Source organism: Mesoplodon densirostris, chromosome 9 (genome assembly GCF_025265405.1).
Source record: "Mesoplodon densirostris isolate mMesDen1 chromosome 9, mMesDen1 primary haplotype, whole genome shotgun sequence".
NCBI classification, from domain to species: Eukaryota; Metazoa; Chordata; class Mammalia; order Artiodactyla; family Ziphiidae; genus Mesoplodon; species Mesoplodon densirostris.
The window spans coordinates 64,595,725-64,621,661 of NC_082669.1; the positions used below are offsets into that span (position 1 = coordinate 64,595,725).

Below are 25,937 nucleotides of genomic sequence, written 5' to 3' on the forward strand. Positions count from 1 at the left end.
AAAGGCCCATAATTACCTGACAAAAGGCTGAAGCACCTCCTTCAAGTCCGGTCGGTTTTTTTCGACGTGAACCCCCTAGAAGAGAGATGCTTGGCTCTAGAGTGGTGGGTCAGGGTTTGCTAAATCTGAAGGGACCAAGCGCCCTGGCCAAATCTGTACTTACGCATTTCCTTAGTGCATAACTCAGTGATACATGAAATTATAAGCTTCTGATGATGAAAAATGTAAGGGGAAATGATCTAATTGTCTCTGCAAGAGAGGAAAGAAAAAAGAACCAACCTTTGCTGGCATCCCTTGAATTAACCTACAAGACAATCTCTACAACCCTCTCTGCAGACAAGTCTGCCCACCCTCCCCCAAGACAACTCTGTGTCCACCATCAGAAACTCAACTGGACCAACTCAGCTCAGGAAGAACCTGGCATTACCCCTCCCCATCCCACTCCAACTCCTACCTCTGCTTGGTGACACCATCCACTGACTTTAACACTTCACCCTCTCAGGAGCCATCTAAAAAGTTCCTCTTTCCAGGTCTTAGTTTCTGAACTAGGGGCGTGCTCTGAGGTGGTAAGATCCTCAGGCCATATTCTTTTGTTCCTCGAGAGTAGGTCTTCAGCTGGCTAGGCCTCTCTAAGTGTGAGGACTCACTTGTAGCAGCTGCAGGAAGCTGTGCGTGATTCCTTCCCTCCTCTCCTCCCCCCATAGAGGAACAGAAGAGGCCTGGTGAGACTGTAAGGCCCTCAGCAAAGGGGCCTGGTCATGGGGATGTCCAAATCACAAGGGCAATAAAAGAGGAGGAGACCGAATCCCTTGGAAGTAAGCCCTGGCCTAAGCTAGAGGTAGTGTTCCAATAAGGTTCTGTCTGTGGGATAGCTGGGAGAGGAACCTCTTTGTGAACTTTCCCAGCTCTGAACGAAGCCACAAGCTAGAAAGTGAGAACCCAAAGTGAAAACCTGCTTCTCTCAGGTTTTGGGGGGAGAGGACAGGACCAAAGGCTGGTTTCAAAAAGCACTGTCCAGTTCCCCGAGGACCCAGACAACTAATACACTGTCCTCTGCTCCCCTTACCCCTCCACCCACACAATTTCACCCTGAGCTCTCCAGATAGCCTGGTAAACCCCCTTGCCTGCTCCCAACCAAAGTTTCTGCACAGGCTTCGACTCAAAGATGAGAAGGGGCCCCCTTCAGAACTCTCAGAGCAATCTGGAGCAAACCAAAACTCCCGAGGTCATAAATCAATGGGAGAAGTCTTTGGTACTGCTTCAGAGAAATGCCTTAACGCCAGCAAGGCCCAGCAGCATCTCAGCTCCAGCCAGGAGCCACTATACTGCTATTAACAGCCCAGTTAATGCTCCAACTGCTGCTTAACAATTAACATTAACGACTTGGGGTGGGATGGGGTGATTGGGTGGGATGTGAAGGGAAAAATCTGAGCAGGTCAAAGGAAATTTAACTTCTGAGGTGAAAACAGCTTCGCTATGAGAGACCTTGGTCTGGGCAAGCCCCCGGGGAACCAGCAGCTGAGAGTCCTCCTTCACCACTCTGAAACCCACTTTCCTGGAGCAAGGCTGTGGGTCTTTTATGGTTCAGTTCCAGAGAACAAGAATAGAGATGCTCAAGTATCTAAGCCCAGGTTGGGAAACCCAGCTGCCAATCCCCCCTCTACTGACTCCCCCACCCAACCTGGCCAGGGCTGGGGACACATACCCTGGATCCATGCACCAGAGCCAAAATAGCCATGAAGTTGTCTTGGAAGGAGCAGGTGACCAAGGATACAGAGCTTTAGTCAATATTTGCAAGGCTGTTGGCAGATTAGCTATATCTGTATTCAAACACTGCAATCTGATTTCTCTGTCAAAAATACACTTAACATTTTTCTCCCTTTACTTAACTCTAGTGGTTTTTCTACTCAGCGTCAGGTAGGGCCTTCTTTGCTCACTGTGTGTGTGTGTGTGTGTGTGTGTGTGTGTGTGAGAGAGAGAGAGAGAGAGAGAGAGAGTAGATTATAGATCATTATTTAACATGAGATATTTCCTGTGGGTGCAACTACAGTACAAATGAGCTCCAAGTTCTCTGGACACACATGGATGTGTATATCATTTTATACACATGGCCGCAGACTTCTGCAACTATTTACACATGCAGTGGTTCTGTTGTGTGCAGAGATGCAAATCATAAGTACACACTGAGTTGCAAATTCCTGAAATGCTCCATCTATACTTGGTATAAACAGACATACAGTAGCTGAGAACGTAACCAGCTTTACAACTACTCTGTTTACTTCCTATCTGATAAAGTAATAATTGTATCTGGAATACCATATCAGTCTTAAAGCAACACTGAATAGCATGTTTCGATTAATTAACAACCTGATATCTATTGTAGGAGCAGATTTCAGGGAAGACTGAGGCCTAGCGAATAGAAGATAAAAATCTCAGAAAACTTTTTAAAATAAGTAATTCCTGAAAGCACAAAGCAAATCCATTCTTTCAACCCAAGCTTTTGAAAGCTATTCCAGCAGCCCCTCCCCCAAATAGGCACGAAATTTATGGATCTTTTACAAGGTAATAAACCACAGTAATTACCTCCCTGCATCCCAAACTAAGAGAACAAATTAAGCCAGAACTTGAAAAGAATTTTAAAGAGTTTTCCCTTGTTCCAAATAGGAAAAGAAAACGCCGAGACATACAAAACTCGTGCTTTTCCTATAGGAGGATCAGCGGATCAGCCTGGTTAAAGAAACCGAGAAGCCCAGCTGCCTGCGACGGTCTACACATTTGAAATACAGCAACTTCCTTCGTGCCAAGGAAAGGCAAAACGATAGGAGAAACTGCAAGGCGGCGACACAAGTTTCCTCCACGCAGAGCTGGGACTGACCACAACTGCCGAGCTCACAGTCTCCGCAGGCGCCGCAAACAGTCCACAAGGAGAGCAGCCCACGCAACGGCCGCCGCGCCAGTGGCCTCTACTTGCTTTTGCCCTGCTGTTCCGTGTAGCGGTTTGGTCTGTCTGGGGCATGCCGGAGGGGACAAACACAGCCTTCTGAGCGCCCTGCCCCACACACAGACACACATCTTTGGTCTATGCAACCGCCCGTCTGCACGAAGCCGGCTTTGGGGCAGAGCTTTGTCCGCTGAAGCCCCGCATTGGCTGGGCGTGCAGCTGAGGGGAACCAGACCCCAAACTCCTCTGAAGTTAAATATTGACCAGCACCTCTTTCAGAGGGCAAGGGGTTGCAGCTGCCAGGGAAAGTAAACTCCTGCCCAAAGGCCCGGTGCGAAGCCACCGGGGCAGTGAAGAGTTTTGACGCAGCGCTTACCTCGAAAGATGTCGAAGACTGAGCTCGAGAGTGTCTCCAGCTCCGGGCGCTCAGGGAACCGCCGTTTCCGGTGTCTGGGCGCTCTGCGGACAAACAAACAGCAGAGGGTGAACAGCGGCTGCGGAGGAAGGGAGTTGGAAGGCCGGAGGCCGAGGCGCAGGCGGCGCGGGCACCAGGGTGGCCCCCGGGGTGACGCGGACACTGAGGAGTCGCCAGGGCACTCGTCCATGCGGCGCACTCATTGCTTGAAAGGTTCCGGTCTACAAATAGCCTGAAGATGATGATTTATTTTAGTAAAATAAATCCATCTCCGCACCCACACTCTTTTTTTTTTCTTTTTATGGGGGTGGGAGGGGAAGCGGGAAGAAAATGGACCAGACGGAGGAAGAGAAGAAGGTGGAAGAGGCTTTCTGTTGGTGTCCGCTCTGCTGCGAGAGCTCCTCTCGCACCTCAACTTGGGGATGTGAATGCACGCTTTATTTTCTTTTCCTAACAAAGGGAAGCCTTGTCTGGGAGCATTCAATCACGGACTCTCCTGAAACCTCACTAATAGTGTTCATTTCTGTTTGGCGCGAAATCAGATTCCAGCTCAGCCCATGGGCTGGGGCAGTCTTGTGAGGTTTTGTCTTCTGGTTCATTAAAGCCCTGGGGCATCCTTTCTCGGTCCCAGTGGGCTGGTGGGACCACCACAGTGCCCAGTCCCTCAGAGGAGGCCAGTTATGGTTGCTGGAAGTGGGGGAAACGGGGAAGGATGCGGGCATCAGACAACAACCGATCTGGGGGCCCTACCCAGCCTCCCTATGCACAGCAGCCACGAGCCGCTCCAGGCCCTAATTCCGCGGCCGCCTCATCCCTTAAGATATTTGCAACCCTCTCTTGCTCTCTGACTAGCAAATGGTCAGCCAACTTTCGGGGGAGGGGGGAAGACACTGAGGCGGGACAAAGAATCCTCCTGGGCGCTGGGTTCAGGCTTGGAGAAATTCTTTGCTGGGCTGGGACTCTGAGGGCCGGTTGCTTCCACAGCTCTCTCCCTGCCCCACTATCCCTTCCCCCAGGCCTGGGTGGCCTCCCCACTCTCCAGCCTGCCTAAATCAGCCCCAGTGGCTGTCCCGCGTCCATGCAATCCTGCTGATAGTGCCAAGAGAGGCTACCAAATAGCCGGCAGGTCCCCTGACCCTCAGGCTTCAGGGCCCTCTAGCACACTGAACAAGTGGCCGCACACCAGCAGCTAGCTGCCCTCTGCCACCACCTCGACCTGCAGGCCCCATTGTCCATCAGGCACTTGGGACTCAGAGTCCATGCTGGGTCCTTTCTCTTGTTCAAACTTGCCCTCTATGTCCCCAAAGGGAGTGCCCCCTGGCCTTGGGGATCCTGGCCTGACCCTGAGCAAGGTGGGGCTTAGCTACCCTGAACATTACCACTCAACTTAGCCCCAGAAGGACCTGCTGCACCACCATCCACCACAACACACATCCCCACCCCTTCACGCTTAGGAGTATTGTCATTATTATGGTGATTATTGTTGTTGCTATTTTCTTATCCCCAAGTCAAATATTCATGGCTGCTGATCCACCATAAATCGTTCAGACTAATGAGTCTCAAAGAGATGCTGCCCAGGTCTCTCCCTCTGCAATGGCCGCCGCCACCGCGGCCTCTCTCTCCGCGTTTTTGGCGCTCGCCCGGCACGGGTGATTTATGAACACCGGGAAAATTGGACAAAGCCGCGCGTCCGTTCTGTGGTATCTCTGCAGCCTTCCCCAGTGTGAATCAGAACATTACCAACTGCCTGCGCATCCGTCCCACTTCATCACCAAAGCCAAGATGTGACCGCAGACATCCCGAGCCCGAACTCACGTTTGCCCGGACGCGGCGCACTCCACAGACTCGCAGAACCCCTGCAGGAAAAGCCCAAGACCCAGCGTGGGCCCGCCAGCTCCGGTCCTGGCCGCTGACGGCCTCTCTCCACCACTCCTGAAGGAGTTAAAACGCCTTTGGATACAAATCTGAGTATGTGTGCTTTTAAAAATCAAATAGGAAGTTGGGGGACTCACTTCTGAGAGATTCCTTCCTAGTGAGGCCCTGACGACTCCGATCCATTCCTGACGATCCGCATTAATTATTTAATGAGTCACGTGACCACAAAGATGACAATTTCAGTATCTCCCTCGAACAGGCGCTACACCTTTATCTGCTGCAACCAGGGTCCTTGTTTGACTTTTTTAGTTCCCAGGCCTGCGAAACGCAGATGCCCTTGCCCGGCTCCCAGGCAAGCCACCGCCATGTAAATCCCAGGGCCAGCCATGGTAGAATTAGTCATTCCAGGACTAGGAGAATTGTGGACAGTCAGATGCCCTGATGTCGGTCCCCTCCTGAGCCCAGAGGTCAGCCCACCTGTCTCAGCGCACTGGCTAAAGCAGTTTGGTTACGTGATTTCCCCAGCTGCTTTGGTGGCTCATCAGGCAAGAAACCACCCTTCTTCCCTGGACTCTGGACACCTGTGGCCCTCTGTTTCAAGTGTAAGCTCAGATGCATATGTCCATTCCAGGCTTCTGCAGAGAAAAGATGTCTGTACACCTACCCCTACCCAAGGTGAGACCAAAGACTCTGTTCAAACTACACACTCATTAACATAAAGAATGTGAAAGGGAAGCATTCAGCTGCCTCAGTTTCCTCATTGGTAAACTGAGAAGACTGAACCAAAACGGCCTCCAGATCTCTTTTGCCTTGGACATCCTTTCAATCAGGGGATCTCTTTTAGCCCCAGGAATCAATCCCAGAGAGGGTGGGACTGGCCTGAAAGCAGGGGTGGGGGAGAGGGGGCCCCCATGAGTTTGGGGCCTTGAGAGGAAGAGATGCCAGAGTTCCAAGACTGAAGTTTCAGACTAGAATGTTTCACAACAGTGCCAGCAGCCTCCCTGATGCTATCAAGGAGTTAGAACACACTCTCTTCCTCCTCCTTCCCAGCCCCTACTCTTTGAGAGAGGAAGCAGTTATTCTTGGGCCAGTGTATAATATAGACAAGGGGCAACGGGAGCAGCTGTTGGGAAAGGTGAGCCTGTGTTCTTCAATACCAGCCCGCAGCTAGGGACGCAGAGACCAAGAGAGTACAAAGAACAGCCTATTGCCTGCACAGAACCAACTCATTTACACAGAAGTCCCAGGTTTCTGTTTGCTACAGTGATTCTTGGGGGTTTTTCTTTCTTTCCATTCCAAAGAGCTGTGGATATGTTTCTATGCTGAAAGGGCTGTAGAAGAGGCAGTGGTGAGAAAAGCAGCACAGATTGGAAGCTCAGGGAAGCAGGGGGACAGAGGAGAGATGGTGATACCCATCCCATGAGGAGGAGGCTGAGAAGCGGGGGGAATGTGGGCACCCTGGGACAGGTGAATATAAAGTCAGAGATGCTGTGTGGAGGGCCCACTCTCCATATATCTAGGTAATCTTCCCAGGAGGTCCATCCTGGGTATTAAGTACTCTACTATGCCTGTCACAGTTGAATTCCTGCTGTAATAAAACACCGGGTATATCGTAGATTTCAGCAAACCTAGGAAAGAGAGCCTGAAAAGTGCCATCTCTCTTCATGGGGGAGAGTGTTAAGTACTTAATTCAAACTGTGACCATTAAAGTGTCTCCTATCCGATTAGGTTGATTTCAGATGTTGACAAAACTTTTATCTCTGGAGTCATGCACAGTGTGGCTCTGTGCCTAAAGCAGATGAGTGTGTGTTAGAGGGAAGGAGGGGAAAAGAGAGAAAGAAGAGGGGAGCATGCATAAGGGTCATTTTTGTAGGAGGCTTATAGAGGTTACGCAAAATACTGCCTTTAAAGGCCAAGGGTTTGAGGGGCCAGTAGGGTCCGCTTTAAAAAAAAAATTAATGAGATAGAAAATTTGTCCTCTGGGTGAACTCTTATGGTTGCCCTAGCAAGTGGCAGACAATGAACGATTTTGAAGCACAAAGTGGGATTTTCTAAGCTGTTATAACAAACTCCCTTAAAGACCAAACCTGAAGCAGGCAAAACACTTGAAGAAATGACATAATCATTTGGATCATTGTGGATAATTTTGGCTTTGTAAAACTTACCAATACCTTAATAATCAAGACAGCTTGGGCAAAAACTGCCATTTTGTTCTGGAATATTAGAAAAACAATCTCGATCCTCTCTCTTTTTTTCCTGGGTAGATTTAGAGTAAGTGAAAGAAAGTTACCCCTTCCACCCCTATACAAGTGCCCCCAGTATGAAGCTAATGAATACCCCCGGTACCCCTCCTTCCCCACCAAGGAGAAATATAAGAATTTACCTTAAATGATGATAATCTGCCATTCGAGGTTTTGCAGCTCGACACTCAATTTCCACCAAGAGTCTAGGCATTTTTTGAGCAGACAGCCAAGATGCTGAGTCTTTGCCCGAGACCACATTATTTTCAAGAAGATCCCTCGCTTCTCCACAGACTTTTCCCAGAGAATGCCTTTCAGAATTGCTGTTGAATTACAAAGAAGTATTTATTGTATGAGGTGATTAATGATTCCTGGGGAAATTGCTATTTTCAGCGTGATTTAATTTCGTTTTACAAGTGAGTGTAGTAGGGGGAGGGTTAGTAAGTTTTAGCAGCAGTTGCAGGGCCTCCAGAAATCCCTGGCACCCGTTGGCACCTTATAAAATGCACTTTATGCCGGGTTTGGCCTGACTTGGGAAGGAGTGTATTTGTTTGCCCCTGAATTTTCTTGGGGAGAGGAGGTGGCCCCTCAGAGACTGGTGTCCACTTTCCTCTCAGATCTGGTTTGCTCCCAGGTAGAGAACTATCACCCTTGCCTGTTATCACACACAGAGCAGCAGCCGAGGCGAAAGGGGTAACAGCACTGACTACTGGCTAAGGGTGGTTAGCCTCTGATGGGAAAATGTGTTTAAAAATCCTCTGATACTGCAGAGGTAGGTGGGTTCCCCTCTCCCATCTCTGCTAAAATTGTTACATGAACTAAAAACTACACTCATTCAAAGCCAGGTGGCAGTTCTAATATTCTGGAGCCAGTGGCTGTTGGTTTTCTGAATCTTGTTGCAGAGTACTCCCTTCAGTGACAACCAAGTCTAAATCCTCTTTACTAATTTGTAAATCAGTAAACAAATACTAGGGCTATGAAGATTGAGAACGCGGGTTTGATTTCAACCTTTTGAATCTAGATCTCTAGGTTGGGCAGAAAGATTCAGGAGCATTTGAGGAAGGTGACCCTAGTTCAGAGATTGGCTTTCTTCCAGAACTTAATACTCCCAGGTCTACCTTGCTTAAGGTGTCATTATGCTTTTTCTTTCCTCAGAAGAAACTCTGGAGGGTGTACTGGGGAAATTCAGTTTATTTTGAAAGCTCCTGCTTCCAAAAAAGAAAAGAAAAGAAAAGAAAAGAAACAAACAAACAAACAAAAACCCCAAGCTGTAGTTAGTGAAGAAGAGAACCTTATAAACAGCCAAGAAACAAAAAGCAATCTCAACTCTTTGCACAAACTAGTTTTTATCTCCAGGGAGACAGACAGATTAAGCGTGAAGGTGCAATAAATACCAAAGAGACCACTTCTTTCCAAGTGTGCTCAGAGTTCAGCATGTAGAACAGCTGCAGAAACTCCTGGGCCCACAGCACCGCGCAGTTTCACCTTTCATTGCAGAGAAGGACACGTTTCTATGCCTTACAGAGACTTGAAGCCTGAAAGCCTGGCCAAGTTTGGGAAGAGGAGCCCTCTCAGAGCTCAAGAGCCTTCCTGCTCTTTGGAACTTTTCCCACAGTGGGTCAAACTTGACAAGAGTTCAGCTCAAGCTGAACAAATTATGTGAGCAGTCAGTCCAAGTGAATGCAACTCAAGCCATCTACAGGAATTTTACATGCAAGGTCAACCATTTCAATTGAGAGAATATTTTTTTAATTAACAGTAGGAAACACACAAATATGTCTCAGAACTTTGTTTTTTAAACGGAGTTTATTCTTAACACATGTCTTTCTATAGAGCCACACCACAATTTGTAGAGTTGCACATGGGTTTAAATGCACTCCCCCTTCCCCAAGATTGTGCCTCAGAATAAGACAACAATATCTCCACAACAATATTTTAAATAAATGAAAGGAAAGGAAACTAACATGTGTCACATCTACCATCAAGGTCTGTACATTTTGAGAAATAAATAATCTTGTGAGGTCCACAATGTCTACTCATTTATTCAGTTCGGTACCAGCTTGTATGAGCTGCCCTAATGGGGGAAGGGGAAATAAGGAAGATAGGAAAAGGGTCCGATTTCTTCTGCTTGCAACAAATATACATGTACATGTCCCCAGTCAGCATGGGTTGTGCGACTGACTTTAGCCATCTCAAAAGTATTTGATGCCAAGTGGTTCTTCTCAGGTACCCAAACCTGGCAGCCTTGTTCAGGCCAGCAGGTTGTCCCACCAGTCAGCATCTTGGCCATTGTCCTCTCTTGGGCGGCAACCAGCTCACACTCTTACCCGGAAAATGTCTTCTTTTTATTATCCTTTTCACCTTTTATTATCCTTTTCACCAAGCTGAGTTTTGTTTTGGGGTCTGTTGTAGTCCAGATGGGAAGGGGTGGATGGGAAAGGGGCAGAAGAGGGGAGAAAAGCATGTGAGGGCAAGAACTGGTCTAGAGCTCTGGAAGATTATATGGAGGAGGGAATGGGTGTGGAGGCACCCTGGTGGGGGTGAGGATGGGGGTGAGGGTGTGGGCTCTGAGGTTGTGGTTTCCCCGGTGGGCCTGCTGAGGCCGAGGCCGAGTTGGAGGATCGCATCTTAGTGTTGGGCAGTTTGTGATCTTTCTTCCACTTCATCCTTCGGTTCTGAAACCAGATCTTGACCTGGCGCTCGGACAAGCAGAGCGTGTGGGCAATCTCGATGCGGCGACGCCGGGTCAGGTAGCGGTTAAAGTGGAACTCCTTCTCCAGCTCCAAGACCTGCTGCCGGGTGTAGGCGGTTCGGGAGCGCTTGGGCTCCCCTCCGTTATAACTGGGGTTGACTGAAAGCCCATAACCCCGAAGGAGAAAGCCAAGGAGGAGGGAGTGGAAGAGAGGGAAAAGAGGAGGAGAGAGAAGGTGGGGTGGGGGAAGAGCAATTGGACATCATCATTATATAATAACCTGACACCAAGTTCACGCAAGATACATAAAACGGCAAAGAAAATGTTTCACAGGCTATTGACAACGGGAAACACCCGAGAGCCATAAAGAATAGTGCTGGGCATTGGGGCTGAAGAAAAGCTTCAAAGACACATGGCCTGAAGCCTCTGCCAGGGCAATTAAATTTATGGGGGCTATAATTACTGCCCTAACAGTTTGGCGTCTCGTAAATCTCCCGATAAAGGGACCCCGGGTACAAAAGGATTCTCACGTTGGGATCAGGCGGCTGGCTGGCGCGCACACACCCACATCCCACTGTAGCTAGAGCCAGCTGGGGGCTCCCCTCCCGAGGCCCCCTACCCCTCGGCCTCTCCCCACGACCCCCGCCCCGACCCTGGAACCCGGGCTCGGTCCCAGCCCACCCTCCCGCGCCTCCCCAGCGGCGCCACGTACCGGCGCTGACATGGATCTTCTTCATCCAGGGGTACACCACGGGCTCCTTGCCCTTCAGGCCCAGCGGGCTCTTGTCGCCCAGGAGCAGCGGGCACGCGGGGGCGCTGCCCCCTGCCGGGACGCCCGGGGTGGCGGGAGCCGCCTCGCAGCGCCGCGGGGGCGCGGAGGCAGCCGCACGATGCTGCGGGGAAGGCGGCGGCGGGGGCTGCCGCCCGGGCGGCATGACATGGCTCGCGTGCAAGCCGTGCGCGGGACCCTTGGCGTGCGCCGGGGGCTGCTCGGGCTGCGGCGGCCGCCCGGGGCTGGCGCCGCCGCGGTAGCCATAGGGGTAGGCGGTGTCGGCGGCACCGTGCGCGGGGTAGAGCGCGGCTGCGGGATAGGAGGCCTCGCGGGCGGCCCGCGGCGCGTAGTAGGAGGCTGGGGGCTCTCGGCTGCCGCCCGCGTGGGGGAGCTGGGGCTGCTGCTGCGGCAGGTGCTGGGCCGCGGGCACTGGGGGCTGCTGGTAGCCCGGGCCCCCGCCAGGGCCGCCGTCTCTGCCGCCTGGGCCGCTGTGCTGCGCGTACTCCTCGAAGGGAGGGAACTTGGGCTCGATGTAGTTGGAGTTTATCAAAAACGAGCTCATGGTCATTAATTTGTGAAGTGCAAAAATACTAATTTTTCTCGCGTTGTCGTTTTTCTGGGCTCGCCGAGGCCCCTCCCCCTCCTGCCTCGCTTCCCATCCCCCCTTTACTCCGCTCCCTTCCCCTCCCCCGCTGTCAAGCGCCCACCCCTCCCCCTCCCCCCGCCGCCGACGCCACCAAAGTTCGCGCAGCTCCTCCCCCGCGGCTCGCCCGCGCGCGCGCGTCCCCGGTCTCGGCCCCGCGCGCGCCCCGCCCAGTACCGCCACGTGACCCGCCCCCGCCAATGTGCGCGCCGCGCGCGCGGACCCGGATCAGGAAGCGCGCGGGCGGGTGATGGATGCTGCTGTCCGGCTCCAGGAGGCGGGAGGGAACTGGAGCTTTGGGCGTCCAACCCCCAACTTTGAGTTCCGCTGGGAATTCAGGGCCCGCAGTCTTCTGGTCCTCTCGGATGCCCAGACCGAGCCCTCTGCGTGCCCTACTCTGGCCTAGGCCTCGGGGCAGACAGGCGGCCGCGGCCGAGCGCTGACCTCGGGGCCCAGCCTAGCCTGGCCTGGCGTGTCAAGGGTTCGAGGCCGCCTGGGGGAGGGAATGGCGTCGGGACCAAGCGGGTATTCCGGGTTTTATCCTGGCTGGGGAATAAAACGAATGAGGCTAACAGACCGGTTTTCTCACCAGCTGATTCCCTTCCGCACATCATGCTCGCCGCGTCCGCGCCCAACGTCCCCAGTTTGAGAAGCCAGGCAGGAGCCGAAAAGGGTGGGTGGGTGAGCAGCTGAGAGAAATCGGCCCCTGGATGTAAAGCAAGGCTATTCCAATACAACCGGATGAGCACTTTTCCTTTTTTCTTTCTTTTAGAAGCAGAAGATATTTGGTTTTTTACCTAAAAAAAGGCAAACAGAACCTTCCTAACAGCATCTCATTTGATGGAGGTGTTGATTCAGAATGAAACATGCTCGAATGTAATAGGTGCGATTGTAAGAAAGTGGCCCAAGGGTGGGGATGGATAAGAGCGATGATGCCGCCACAAAATCGAGCGTTGAGACCAACAACTTCCTACTTCAGAAAAATCCCCAAACAAAAACAAGCTAAGGATAGTATAGGCACTGTGCCGACGGGTCTTTTCCCGCTAAGAATTTTGTTTTGTCTTTTAGCTGTTGCTTTTCCAGGCTCTATCTGAGGCTAAAGTTATATTTAAGGACGGTCTATAATTTCTGGATTGCTGAAAATTAGCATATTAATGATGTCAGTAGCTCTGGAAAGTGGGGAGAGAGGACTGTTGTCTGCCATTTGGTAATTGAAATTTGATGGGTAAACTAATTATGCCATTATTAACAAATAAATTACTTATTAATTGCACCTAATGTTGATCTTCGAAGTAAATACTGATGCCTTACTCGTTGTGTGTACTTTCCCTTTCCTTTTCTGAGTGACAGACATACCTAGATCCTCTACTTTTCAGCCTAGATTAAAGCAGTGCGTTTAACTAGCATAGTCACCATTCTAAAAACACTTTCATATTGGCATGTAAAACAAGGATTTTTCAGCTGGTGCACTTTAGTTGATTTTTCAAAGAGCAATATAAACTGCCTTCTCACAACTGAGTCTGAAACGCAGGCAAGGAAAGTCATAGCCTAAGCCTGGAGACACTTCAAAAGGAATGTGAATTCTATCTTCATTTATATCGGTTACTCATATGAGTTACTAAATGCTGGAATATATCCATTTGATGGATAGTCATTTAATGCTTAGCCACATAAAGCCCATTATATGGGACTAATCTTTAAACTAATTTAGGAAAAGAGGTTAAAAAAGGGATCATGTTAGCTTTCTAACTGCAATCACCCTGAAGTGGTACAAAGAGGTTTTCCACATTGGATGTGTGTCTGTGAAGAGTGCTGTCCATTGACATGGCACACCCTGAAAAATTTTAAAAATGAAATCTAAGCCACAGACGGAAATCAACGCTGAGTGTAAATCTTTAGACATCCTCTCTAGACTCTCTAGCCTGTGATATAGCTGCCTAAACCAATATCTCTCTACAGCAAGAAAAAATAATATATACATATGTGTACTATATAACATGAATAATATGTACATACATAAAGTAATTAGCAAAACTGGGCTCTCTAAGCTTCTGGGAAGAAAAAACATGACAAGGAAATTTTGCCTCCCTCCTCGTGTCATCAGACTAAGGTCTTAACCATGTCTGTTCAATATTATTTACAGACACTAAAACACAAAATTCATGTTGTTTAGCCTCAGAACCTTCTACCAAGTTTCTATTTTAAAGTATTAACGAGGCTCGGGCACTGTTTTGTGTATGGTTAACCTAAACGAGTTAACTGCGCCTGTGTTTCATGTGGTTCTATTACTTTAGGAAGATGGGCTTACACAGAATCCCCCCAAGGCCTGTAACTTGTCTTTGTGGTTCGTATCATAAACACAAACGAAGCCAGGACCACCAAGTGTTATCTCACACACAGACATTTTGACATTTTACTGCAAGATTTATGGCTGTAATAAACAATCTCAGTACCTTTTCTGATCCTTCCACAATCTCTCTTTGCAAGCCATAGCATCATTCCATTGAATCAAATAATCTTTTGAAAAACAAAACAAAGAAAACTCCTGCCTTCATAAGCGATCCAAGACACCAAAGTAAAGCCAGGAAGAAACTAACTCAATTAATAAATAAACTGAGGTTTACCAGCAGCCTCTTGCCCGAAAAAAGATGGGATGCCCTGAAATCGAGCAGAGAGGGAGTGTGCTAATCTTCGCACGCCAACTGGCTCCAGTCCCAAGCAGGGTGAAAGCGTTATCCTTTTCTTGGGAAACTGGTAAGCACATTTGCTCATTTCCACGTGCAGGGATAACATATATTCCCAACAAAAGCTTTCTTAAAGTCCCATTAAGTGAAATAACTTTTCATCATGTCCTCGAGTCCCAGATGGAGAAGGAGAGTGAAGGGAGTCCAAGGGAGAGGGAAGGCGAAAGGGGGGCAGTGTTTTGCAGCCTAGTTTGAATCTGATTTGAATCATTTTGAATATATTTGGAACAGCCTTCCCTCTTGAATGCAGCCCTGTCCCAAGTTTCAAAGTGACCGAACAGTGACACCGTGTGCATTTTGTTTCTTATTAATCTTACACATTGACAGTCTTTGTTAAATCACAAGGCGCGCCCTTCACCAGCCGACATTTTCATATTTGTTAGACGCGCTGACCTGAAGTTCACCTCGGCCTTGGACTTTGCGCTTCTAAAAGGTCTATACAGTGTCTTTTAGAGAGCGGGTGCTTTGCCCAGGTCACTCCTTCTCAGGGAAAACCAAGGCGGGGCGGGGGGAGCAAAGGAAATGTAAACGTTATGGAATGTATTGACTGTATTTGTCCTTTGTTCTCTAGAGTGAGTCCCCCAGACTGACTGTTCGCTGTCTGAAGCACGTCTCTGGAGGGCACAGGAGAAGGACTGAATTTCAAAATGCCTGATGGTGGCATCTGAGGGCTTCCCCCACCTACAGTTGGCATAGGATTTTAGAGAAGCAATACTGTATCAGCCATTTGACCAATTAATTGTTTGGGGGTAATTTCCTTATAGTAGTTTATACTAATGAACACAACCCAGGCGTAAGGCATACGAAATTCATATCCAGATTAGACATGAATTTTAACCAGGATTGTGTGAGAGGCCTAAAGATTAAAATCCTCCAAATTAAGAAAGTAAGCACTCTAAAAGCAATAACTTCTGCAGGTACCTTTTCTTTGAGTTGAAAAACTAGCTAAGAGGTGTCTGTGATTATTGAAGCTGACATGTTCCTAAGGTGTGGCGCGTTTTTAACCAATAACACAATAACAGGGTTTTCTCAAAGAGACACATAACTGTCTTGGTGACTAATGGGGGGTTTTTCCGTTTTCTTCATTTCACTGGCCCAGATGTGGTAAAGTGTTCGCTGCTGTAACAGCAGTCACCACAGTTGTTCCTTTTCCTCTGTTCTCATCTGGCACACCCCCATTTGGCTTCAAGCTCTTGCCCAGAGTGAAAACTTTACACATTGCACAGTGAGAGCACCCTGACTACTTCCACAAAGGCAGTGTTCGGGAAATATTTGCATTTACCCCTGAACATACCTGGCACCAGCAAATCTAATCAAGCAGACTATAGTGGGATGATCTTAAATGTCCCTGCAAGGGTCTACATTTTGAGTAGTTGAATTAGCTTATCTCTAAAATTAAAAGAAAAACCTAGAAAAAATGTCATCTTTCTCTTCTCTGTTTCCCTACACGAATTACGTGAAGATCAATACACAGAAAAGGAAAATATGTCCCGCAGAAAATAGATGCTAACGGCACCAACACTTAACGTTAATATAGGTGCATGAAAAATAAAATATTGTTTAGCTCTCCATTTGCAGTGCACACACAAGGCATGGTTCCAGTAGGCTTCCCTCACACACTATTCCCTTTCTTTTCTACCCTCCCGCCCTCCCTCCTTAGCTTGCTTCCCTTCTCCTTGGCTTTCATTCCAAATGTATTTTTAAAGAGTATTTTCTGGAGAATAGAAGTCTGTCACGGTGGTCTTGAGAAGAGGTCTGGCATTTGTGGATTCTACCTTCCTGCTCAAATGGCGTATTCTTTACAGTTTATTCACCCATAGATTGTAGCATTTCTCTTACATTCAGTGTAGGGTTCACAACAAACATAATGAAAAACTTTCAACAACAGGAATATTTTCCTGGTACCAATAAGCATTTTCTCACTGGTGGAGGGGGTGGAGGAATCATGCCCCTTTCTGGAGGTTTCCACTTCCTTTCTCCCCTTCTCAGCTCTTTGCATTTAGTGGGTGGCAGTTTCAGAAAAAGCATTCTGTCCTTGAAAATTGCAAAGGATACATTTTGCAAGAAGTGCCTGTGTTTGCCCTTGTTCTCACACACTTTAGGGATCATTATAGGTACTAAAAAGGAAAAAAACTGGCCAATCAAAATCACAGTTTTCAAATAAAGGAAGTTTCCTGCCCGATCTCTTTCCTTTGAAGGTATGATGGAACATTGGCAACTTGCTACATTATTTCTTAAAGGTCCACTGATGAGTTTTGAGCTTTTTTATTTTGTGACAAACCCACAAACAGACTCCTGGTTCTCCAGCACCTAGGGTGTTGGTGTTTCAATAATCTATGCCTATTTACCTGCTGCTATTCCCTTAGAATGGGAGCGATAATTCAAGATGAAATACAGCATGTATTAGTCTTGAAAAGAGGAATTTTCTATCCTTTCCTTCGTAATTGAGGTCATTCAACCACTAGGGTTCACCTGGAGTCCATACCGTGATACACGCGTCACTCTGAGCCATTTTATCTTTTGTGCTGATAGTCAAGATCGCAACTCTAACATTGACATCAAACTCTGTCTGGGCAGATGACGAAGAGCGCTGCACAACGTAAACTTTTGACCCTCAACTTTTTGACCTGCAGTTACAACCACAAAGATACACAAAACTGCGCTTCTTCTTTCAAGGGGAAACCCCCACCCCAGGAGCTCAGGGATGCCCTGCTTCTGCCACTGCCTTTTGGAGTCAGAGGGTGAATTGGATATTTTTGTGTGTTTGTGACTGTATTTCCTGTCAAATCAGCCTCCTACCTCCTTTTGTCATCACTTAAATAGGAATGAGATTATTTTAAATTCACTCATCATTACGTTTACAAGGAAAATTTGGAGTAGGAGGCTTTTGCGGGGGGAACCTCGTAAAAAGCGAAAGAAAAAAAAAAGACGGGGAGAAAGCAGGCAATGGAAGCGGGAGACTTTTCCTTTATTTAAAAATAAAGACGCAGCCCTAATTGTTGGGAAAGCTGGCCCAGGCAGGAGAGTTGACTGTGAACTTGTACTAAAGCGTGCTCTGCTGGCGATTCCTAGGGTGTGCAGATTTATCTTCTCTGCATTTACTTAACCCGGCAGTGAACTGCACGGGCGTCATTTGTTAGGCGATGACAGACTTCACCTCCAGCAAGGGCTGCTTCACAAAATCGCAATAATTACCCAATAACCTTCATAACAAATATTATTATTGAAAAGACCGGTTTGTGGGGAAGAGAACTGGTGGGAGAAAAGCAGCTTTCTTTGCAAAAAAAAAAAAAAAAAAAAAAAAAAACCAAATAAAACAGTCCTAGGCAGATCTTTCGGTTCTGGGGTTTAGAGTGGCTAGGACTGTGGCTCCCCTCTCCTATGTGGGTGGGAGCCTAGGCAGACCCCCTCAGCCCTGTCTGGAAGCCCCGATTATAGTTTTGTCATTGTCTAGAAAGAAATTCTGCCTTAGAAGCCAAAGGGATGGCGCCCACAACATTCTGCACTCTCCATGGTGGGCAAACCTCGGACAGACTCCAGAGCGAAGGTGGGGGAGAGCCTTTGCAGGGCATCTTTCAAGCTAAAAGGATTGTTTTCCTCTTTAATAGCCTATCTTTCAGGATGTAATTTGCTCTCCCCTCACTAGTTGTTTGGATATAATACTCTTCACATCTCAACAAATGAACATGACTCCGTTTCTGGTAGAAAATTCTGTCTTGCTCTCCCAGAGCTGCCAACAATGAAGTGGGGGGAAAGAACAGGGGGGGAAAAAGGAATCTTGGCATAACGTTGTGAAATTAGAGCATGGAAACCCTAACAAACCCCTAAGTAAGTGTGACCAGAAGCTTCCTATTATATTTATAGTTCAGGAAATATTGTCTCTTCAGCTTGTAGAAACAAACGGGGCCTGGCACATTTCGGATGCCTTCTCCTTTTACAGAGCTAGGAGCACAGACAAACACTTCTGCCACCAGCTGAGGCTAGATGTCTTCATAAAGCCCTTAGTGACAGAGATTTTTTTTCCTAAGTAAGTTCCTCTGCAAAAGCAACCCAAAAGAACGCACGCGAAAAAAATAACTTATCTACAAAATGAGCAGATAACCAGCCATCCTCCTTTCTATGCTTCCTATGAAAATAGGAAGAAAGAAAAAAATTCCTCCAATAACATTCACATAGGTCTGACTGGATGCTGTATTTTTTTAAAGTCAGTTAACCGCATGTGAGTTGGCCTGCCGTCTTAAACTCTAAAGTTTTATGATGATTACAACAGACAGAAATAAGCAAGCTGACAATATTTATAGCCTGTAATTTTTTTAATGCTTGGGAAAGATTCCCCCATATTGTGTGATGCTAATCCAAGAAACTTTCTGCCCATTCCCATACCCAGAGTGAGACGTGGCCACAGAGGTGGTGTGGACACTTCTTCCAGGCATGTTACTCAAATGAACCTGCCAGCAGCTCTATCACTCTTTTTTTCTGCCACTAATTTTAGTCACCAAGAAATCACTCAATCAAGATCACCAAATGAATAACTAAAATAAAACCTTAACCCAGTATTTTCCAGTAAAGAATCTGAAACTCAGAGCAGCAGAAGAAAGACTCCAGAATTCTCACAGACATATAAAATAATAAAAGAGAACCCAAATAAAGTTTATATTCTGGTTCCCACTAAGATGCAGACACATCTTCCTGAGTGCTGAACTGCTCTCAGGAAATGCTCACTTTAACAGGTTTCACAAAACGATCTCAGGGATTCGCCTTGCCACTATTCAAGAGGAGTGGGACTTGTGGGAGGGTTTCGATTTTTCAAAAAACTTCCCAGGTTTTGCTTTCTGAACCTCCGACTTTGGGGACATCTGTTGAACTTATGTTGAGGGTATGGCCTCTGCACAATAAAGTTTGTGGAAATTCCAACTCTACACTTTAAATGTTTTCACTTTAAGGACTTACTAAATATCTTTACCAATTAGCACTTGCAGAAAACCACCTAGCTAGCTCCTAAGGAGAAAAGCATTTGGAGACAGAAGATCCCATTTTTTGTTTCATTTCTGAGTTGGAGGATTTGGCTTAGTTCTCCATACAGGATGGGGGAAATCTGCTAGATCCCTTGTGGGTACCCATTCAGAGAAAAACCCCAGGGCAGGCCACAGTGTCCCCAGTCATGGCTTTGCCACTGAAGAATGTAGAGGGTTGGGGCCAGAAAGGGTGGCTGAGACCAAGCTGGAATTGTACCTAGGAAATATCTATCTCACCCATTGGTGCAATATTGGGGACTGTTTTGGAAATCATAGATTATGTAAATTTCCTGGGATCAAACAGAAAGAGCAACTAACAAAAGAAAGGCGGAAATCTCCTACTGACAAACGACCAATTTCTTCTCTAAACTACCCTTTATGATGTGTGTGGAAAAACAACCTAATGGTTCTGGGGACTTTTAAGTTGGACATTGAAGACACCTCGATTTCCCCCCAAACTTTAGGGCACAGTTTGGAAGACAGAGTTTGCCTGCATATTGAGGGGGAATAAATTAATCTTTAGTGCTATTTAGGGAGATGCCTAAGTTGCCTTTTGAGGGTCCTGTGCATAGATTTTAAATTCTACAAAAGGAGAGAGGAAGAGGAAAGAAGAAGAAAGGCAAGGCAGAAGAAAAGAAAGCGCTGTAACGCCTTTCATTTAGCTTGGGGATTCAAAGACTAAAGTTAAATCCGGCCATAAAGTTTATTGCTTCAGACTCACAGGCTGGTGAGAACAGTCCCACCGAAATAAAAAGAACGTGCAGGCAAACAAGGTTCAGGGCCTGGTCCCTGGTGCGGGGGAGGGGGTGCTGAGCCCTCCCCCGCAAGGTGGGGACCCGCGGTCCCCAGGGTCCCGCGGGCGCCAGCGGCCTGGGCTCGGCCTGGCGACCCAGGGGCCCAGCCTAGGGGTGCCGCCCGCACCCGGCCGGCCTCTGCACCCTCGGGCTCTCCCGATCCAGCCTGCGACCCGGCCCCGAAGTCCGTCACCTCGGTTCAGTGCTGCCAAATGACCCCGGCCCGCGGAGACGTACTGCTACAGCCCCGTCAGAAATCCCGCCAGCGTCCGCCTCGGCCCTGCCTGGGCCTTTCTTTCAAACTCCCCAGCGCGCCCCAGCGCGCCCCAGCGCAGCGCGGCCTCGGCGCCCCCGCGGCCGGCGCTCCCCCGGCTCCCAGCCCCCACCCAGGGCTCCGCAAACCCAGCAGAGCCCGGCCCTCCAGCCCCGGGATGGGGGCCGGCCCTGCCCGGTCTCCGCACGCAGGCCCACTCGCACACAAAAATCATCTTTTTGCACTCCGGCGAGAGCAGCGGAAGTCATTAACATCCGCGCTGGTGCAGCAATTAAAGTTAGGCCCAGGGATGCGGCGCGGCCACAGGCGCTCTGCACCGTGGTGCCACCGAAAGCTGGCTCTTGGCGCTCCTAATTTGGGCAGAGGGAAAGTTTGCTCTCCCCTTTGGAATTCGGAGGCAACCTCAGAGTTATTGAACCAGAGAGAGAGAGAGAGAAAGATCCAGAAAGAAAGTTTTCAGAGTACAAATAAACTTGAAAGCGCTCAGGGGGCGAGCTTACCTTAACTCGGAGGGAGCCATTTTTTCAGAGTTTTCAGAAACTTGTGGTCTGGACACTTCTGGACCTAAAATTGACAATTTGAATGACCAGGTGGCACACGTAGCCTGCAAAAGAGTCAAATGGAGTCCAGCGTCAGTGAGATTATATGTTATGTGGTATATAATGTTGGATGTCAACTCCCCAAAACCATAAAACTTACTTTAATGGCCCCACGTGACGTTTTATAGCCAGTGAGCCGATCTGTCTGTGCTATGGATGATTTTACGATCTAATTCATAGACAAAACCCTATTCATTTGGCACCCAAATGTCATATAGCCGGAACTGGGGCTTATAAAGTTTACTGTTTTATAACTTTTAAAAGGAAAGACGGCATCAGTGTAAGCAGTCGGTAAATGTGCAAATCTCTAGTTGCGCTTTAGCTGCTCTGAGGAGTTTCCCAATCGAGCTAGGATGGGGTAAGTACCTTCCATTTGTAGCAAGTTAATTGTAGCAGAAGAAGCCAACTGGGTTCAGGAGGGCAAGGAGTGGGAAAGGGTGCCTGGCTGGGTTAGGGGCAGAGGGTCTGCGGGCCACAACTTGACATAGCAGCCTCTTCAGCAAGTGAAGGCCTAGGTTGGCCTTAGGAGAGAGGCAGCATCTGTGTGGGCCCCCGAGGGCTGCTAACAAAGCCCTGGGCTTTTTTTCCTCTCTCTCTTCCTCTCTTTTTCGTACCCAGCAAGTTAACCTGGTTTCCTCAGAGATGGGCAGGTTGGACTCAGCCTTTGCAACCACCTAAAGCTTTTCCACCTTCTGCCCTGAACTCTCTGATGGGTCAGTTAGGGAGGCCACGGGTCAGGATGTTGGTCTGAGGTCCCCTTGCACAGGCAGACTGCTCAGGTAGCCTCAGACTCACTGCCTCCCAGCACTGGACAGACAGACAGAAGAGCAAAAAGAGCCACTTGCTATTTGGCACAAACCAGACCAAGAGAACTTACAATAGAAAGTTTATTTTTTGTTTCCAGTCAGTATTTTTTCCTTAAAAACAAATACAAAAAAAAAAGCTGATCACAGTTTGCTTAAACAGCCAGACTTGGACAATATTTGTAACTTTGTTCACAAAAACATACATCACTGAAGCTGCGCTTATAAGAGCCACTTCCAGAGTTCGTGCAAAGGGTCCTACAAAGGCACGCAGGGACACACCGCTCAGTCACAGTTTTCATCACAGAGTCACTAGTCACTACACGTCGAACAAGTTAAGTTGTGTCTCATCAAGTCACCTCTACAACAGCATTAATTACACAAGGAATATAGGTAGTTTGAATAAAAATATCTTTAACAGCTTGGAGCTATTGAGACAGGAACACTTCCACTCACATGCACAGTTAAACAACTGGAGTGCAACACACAACATTGGCACTAAACGAGGTCGAAGGGGGACTTTTTTGTGTTTTTTTCTCTTCTTTTTTTGTTATAGTTACTTCAAGTAACACAGCTTGCTTCATATAAATAAGTTAAAACATCTATTTTTTTTCAAGACAAAGCCATTCAGGACAAAGAAATGAAGAGAAAGCAGATCTACTTATACAGGCGCTATAATGGCAATAAACAGGCTCATGATTAAAAGATGAATTAGGGCAACGAGAACAGGGCTTCTTCACAGAAGGAACACAAGGGAGTTTCAGAAAGTCACCTTAGTACTGACACTACTCGGGATCCGGCTAATACTGCTCAGTACTTTAAACGCTCAAATACTCAGGGGCGGAAGGCCCCTCCCGCCGCCGCCATGCTCATGCTTTTCAGCTTATTATCTTTTTTCCACTTCATTCTCCGGTTTTGGAACCAGATTTTAATTTGTCTCTCGGAGAGGCAAAGAGCATGTGCTATTTCAATCCTTCTTCGGCGGGTCAGGTAGCGGTTGAAGTGGAACTCCTTCTCCAGCTCCAGGGTCTGGTAGCGCGTGTAGGCCGTTCGGGCCCTTTTGCCTTCCGGGCCGCCTATGTTGTCTGCAACAGAAAAGTCAGCGGTTTAGCCACCCACTCCTCAGCCTCTGGCTACCAAAGTCCGCCAGCTGGACCAGCCAGGGTCCTGAACAGGGGAGAAAAGCTCAACAAGTCTCCCTCCTCACTCGCCCGCCCACCCCTCCCGAATTTCCTTCCCTCTTCCTTTCTAGAGAGAAAACAATACGATTTGGACTCTGGGAACAATCGGCCCATCCGAGGCTGGAGCCGGGTCCCGGACGATCGCCCGGCTTTCCCTCGCCCCTCTCTTGCCCTCTGGCCCTGCCCCTGGCGCCCTGCGGCGGGGCGCAGCCCTCTCAGGCTGCCCACCACTCAGAAACCCACCGAAGCAAGGCCCTTTTCTGTGCGCCCAAGTGGCCTCCAGATCACCCTCCCTTAAAGTTCCAGCCCCGCGAGCCGCCTCCTGTTCCAGCCTGCACGCTTGGGGCGCCTGCTTTCTTTTTCTTCCCTTTCCTTTCCTTTCCTGCTCTCCCTCCTGCCCCCAAACTTCAGAATCCCGCCGGCTCTCGCTTCGATTATTCCCCCCACCAAGCCCCTTTTCGGGGACTCTAATTAGTAACGCTGTTTCCCCAGCGTAGCCCTCCTCATAAATTATCAGTCCTGACAAGCCCGATTCACGGCCCCTACTGCCATCCTCTACCTCTCTGCGCCCTGCTCGGCTGGCCTGACCCATGAGCGCGTTCCGAGGCGCTGGGCTTAGATATGTTTTTTTTTCCTTTCCCCCCTTTCAACGTCTAAACTTGGCTGGCCAGCGGCCCCTTTCCCCGCATTTGTGAGCGCTGGGCGCTGCAGAAAAGAGGAGGAAGAAGGAAGGCAGGGGAAGGAGAACGGCGGGGAGAGGCTCCACAGAGCTGGGAGAGGCGAAACCAGGACAGAGACGGGGAGAGAGAGGGGCGGTAAAGGAGAGAGGGGGGACCGAGAACCGCGCCCCCGCAGCCGCGTGGATTTAGGAAAAGACTGGCTTTACCATGACTTATGTGCAGCTTGCGCATCCAGGGGTAGATCTGGGGTTGGGCGGGCGGCGCCGGGCTCGGCTCGCTCTGAGCGCTCGCCTGCTCGCTGCTGGCGGGGGCGTCCTCCTCGGCTCCGGACGCCGTGCCAACCCCCTCTCTGCTGCTGATGTGGGTGCTGCCGGCGTTGGCCGAGGCGCCGCTGGAGTTGCCCAGGGAGTTTTTCCCGCCGTGGTGGCTGTCGCTGCCGGGCGAGGGGGCCACGGCGGAGCAGGGCAGCGGGTCGGGCGGAGGCGAGTGCGTGGACGTGGCAGGCTGGCTGTACCTGGGCTCGGCGGGCGCCGCGCTGGCGCTGGCCGCATAGCTGCGGGCGCGCTCCCCGGAGCCAAAGTGGCCGGAGCCCGAGCGGCCGACGCTGAGATCCATGCCATTGTAGCCGTAGCCGTACCTGCCGGAGTGCATGCTCGCCGAGTCCCTGAATTGCTCGCTCACGGAACTATGATCTCCATAATTATGCAACTGGTAGTCCGGGCCATTTGGATAGCGACCGCAAAATGAGTTTACAAAATAAGAGCTCATTTGTTTTTTGATATGTGTGCTTGATTTGTGGCTCGCGGTCGTTTGTGCGTCTATAGCACCCTTGCACAATTTATGATGAATTATGGAAATGACTGGGACATGTACTTGGTTCCCTCCTACGTAGGCACCCAAATATGGGGTACGACTTCGAATCACGTGCTTTTGTTGTCCAGTCGTAAATCCTGCCTGATGACCTCTAGAGGTAAACTCGGGCACTAATGGGGGAGTTGGGTGGAGGCGAGAGGAGTGGCGCGCGCGCCCCAGGCGCGTGCCCGCCACTCGCCGCCGTCGTTCAGTCGGACTCGAGCGCCACCCGCTGGAGGCAGGGCGCATCCCTCCGCTTCCGACCCGGGGCTACAAGGGCCGGGGTCGAATTGAGGTTACAGCCCATTATGGCAAAATTATTGCATTTCCCTCGCAGTTCCATTAGGATGTACCAATTGTGAGGCCGTCAGCTGCCGATCGCGTGCCCGGCGAGGATGCAGAGGACTGAGGGGAGATGGTGACTTGGATTTTATTTACAACAACTTTATTTCCCTGCTGTGCAGCCCCTCTTATTTTTGTGTCGAGGTTGAGGTCGGTTCTGACCGTCGTGCCGGCAGCTCTGAAATTTGAAAATACAGATATCACCTTCGGGGAAGCGGGGGAGGCCATTTAGCCAATTGGAGAAATAAATCCTACCCGCAACAGCAGCTACAATTACGGCTCTGTTTTTGCGAGCGCATGAGGGACAGTGTCCCTGCCGCTCTTAAATGACAGGCGTCTATTAAAGATAGCTTTTGTGTAGCGTTTCTCCGGTGCGAGGTCAAATTCCATACACTTTTATAGCCGGAGTCGATTTTTCTTTCGTGTAAATATGGTTGTCGTGTCATTAGTTTGTTATTTGATTTGCTATAAGTATCCAGCCTGGAGAGTCTTCACCACCGGGTCACTCTCCTCGAGCCAACCGGGCCCCAAGTCGGAGGGTTCTCGGTGAACCCAGCGAGTGGGCCCAGGCTCCCCGCAGCCACAGAAGCTGCTTGGGGCCTGGGGATTCGTGGGCCGAGTTATTAGGGTCTTGCTTAGACCTCCAGAAGTAAAATGAGGACGCTAATGAAAGCATTTTGTGGCAGTGCCTAGTACCTCCGTAGTTATCTTCCTGGGTTCTGAAAGACGAAGGTAAATCACAAATATAGCCTAAAGTTGGGTGTGGGGGTAGGTGTCCCCGCTGGAGAGGCCAGGCGTCTCAGGCGCCCCTGGCACATTTGGAAACCAGGACTCTTGACGCTCCCATAGCCCTGGGCCGCCTCCTTAGGTCCTGAAAGCTGTTGTGGTGGTAGCGCCGGCCCTGTTGGAGGCGGGGAGCCGGAATCCGGAGCTCGGGGAGCCCAGTCGTTCCCAGGGCTGTAAGATTCCACCCGTGCCCAGGTTGGCTCGGCTGGGCTGAGGCTGCTTCTCTTCCAAGGACGGTTGCGCACTGGGCCGAGAGACAAGGCTCTCTCGGGCCCCCTTTGTTCCTCGC

The 25,937-nt window shown here is 49.4% G+C and overlaps 3 protein-coding genes across 3 annotated transcripts in view; all 3 read right to left on the bottom strand.

Annotated features, from left to right (window-relative positions):
* Positions 1-25,937, bottom strand: part of HOXA3 (homeobox A3) — a 44,906-nt gene that overhangs the window by 11,643 nt on the left and 7,326 nt on the right. The window contains exons 2-4 of the mRNA XM_060107531.1: positions 20,906-21,009; positions 7,615-7,794; positions 3,318-3,400 (exon numbers count right to left, since the gene is read on the bottom strand). The gene's annotated coding sequence lies outside the window, so the exon portion shown is untranslated. The remainder of the gene's footprint in view (positions 1-3,317; positions 3,401-7,614; positions 7,795-20,905; positions 21,010-25,937) is intronic.
* On the bottom strand, positions 9,293-11,554 carry HOXA4 (homeobox A4). The gene is made up of 2 exons (XM_060107533.1): positions 10,876-11,554; positions 9,293-10,322 (listed from the first exon to the last, which is right to left on the bottom strand). Exons 1-2 carry the CDS (start codon positions 11,501-11,503, stop codon positions 9,970-9,972), a joined length of 981 nt encoding a protein of 326 aa, XP_059963516.1. The 5' UTR covers positions 11,504-11,554; the 3' UTR covers positions 9,293-9,969.
* Positions 21,874-24,774, bottom strand: HOXA5 (homeobox A5). Its single transcript, XM_060107532.1, has 2 exons — positions 23,875-24,774; positions 21,874-22,892 (listed from the first exon to the last, which is right to left on the bottom strand). Exons 1-2 carry the CDS (start codon positions 24,767-24,769, stop codon positions 22,642-22,644), a joined length of 1,146 nt encoding a protein of 381 aa, XP_059963515.1. The 5' UTR covers positions 24,770-24,774; the 3' UTR covers positions 21,874-22,641.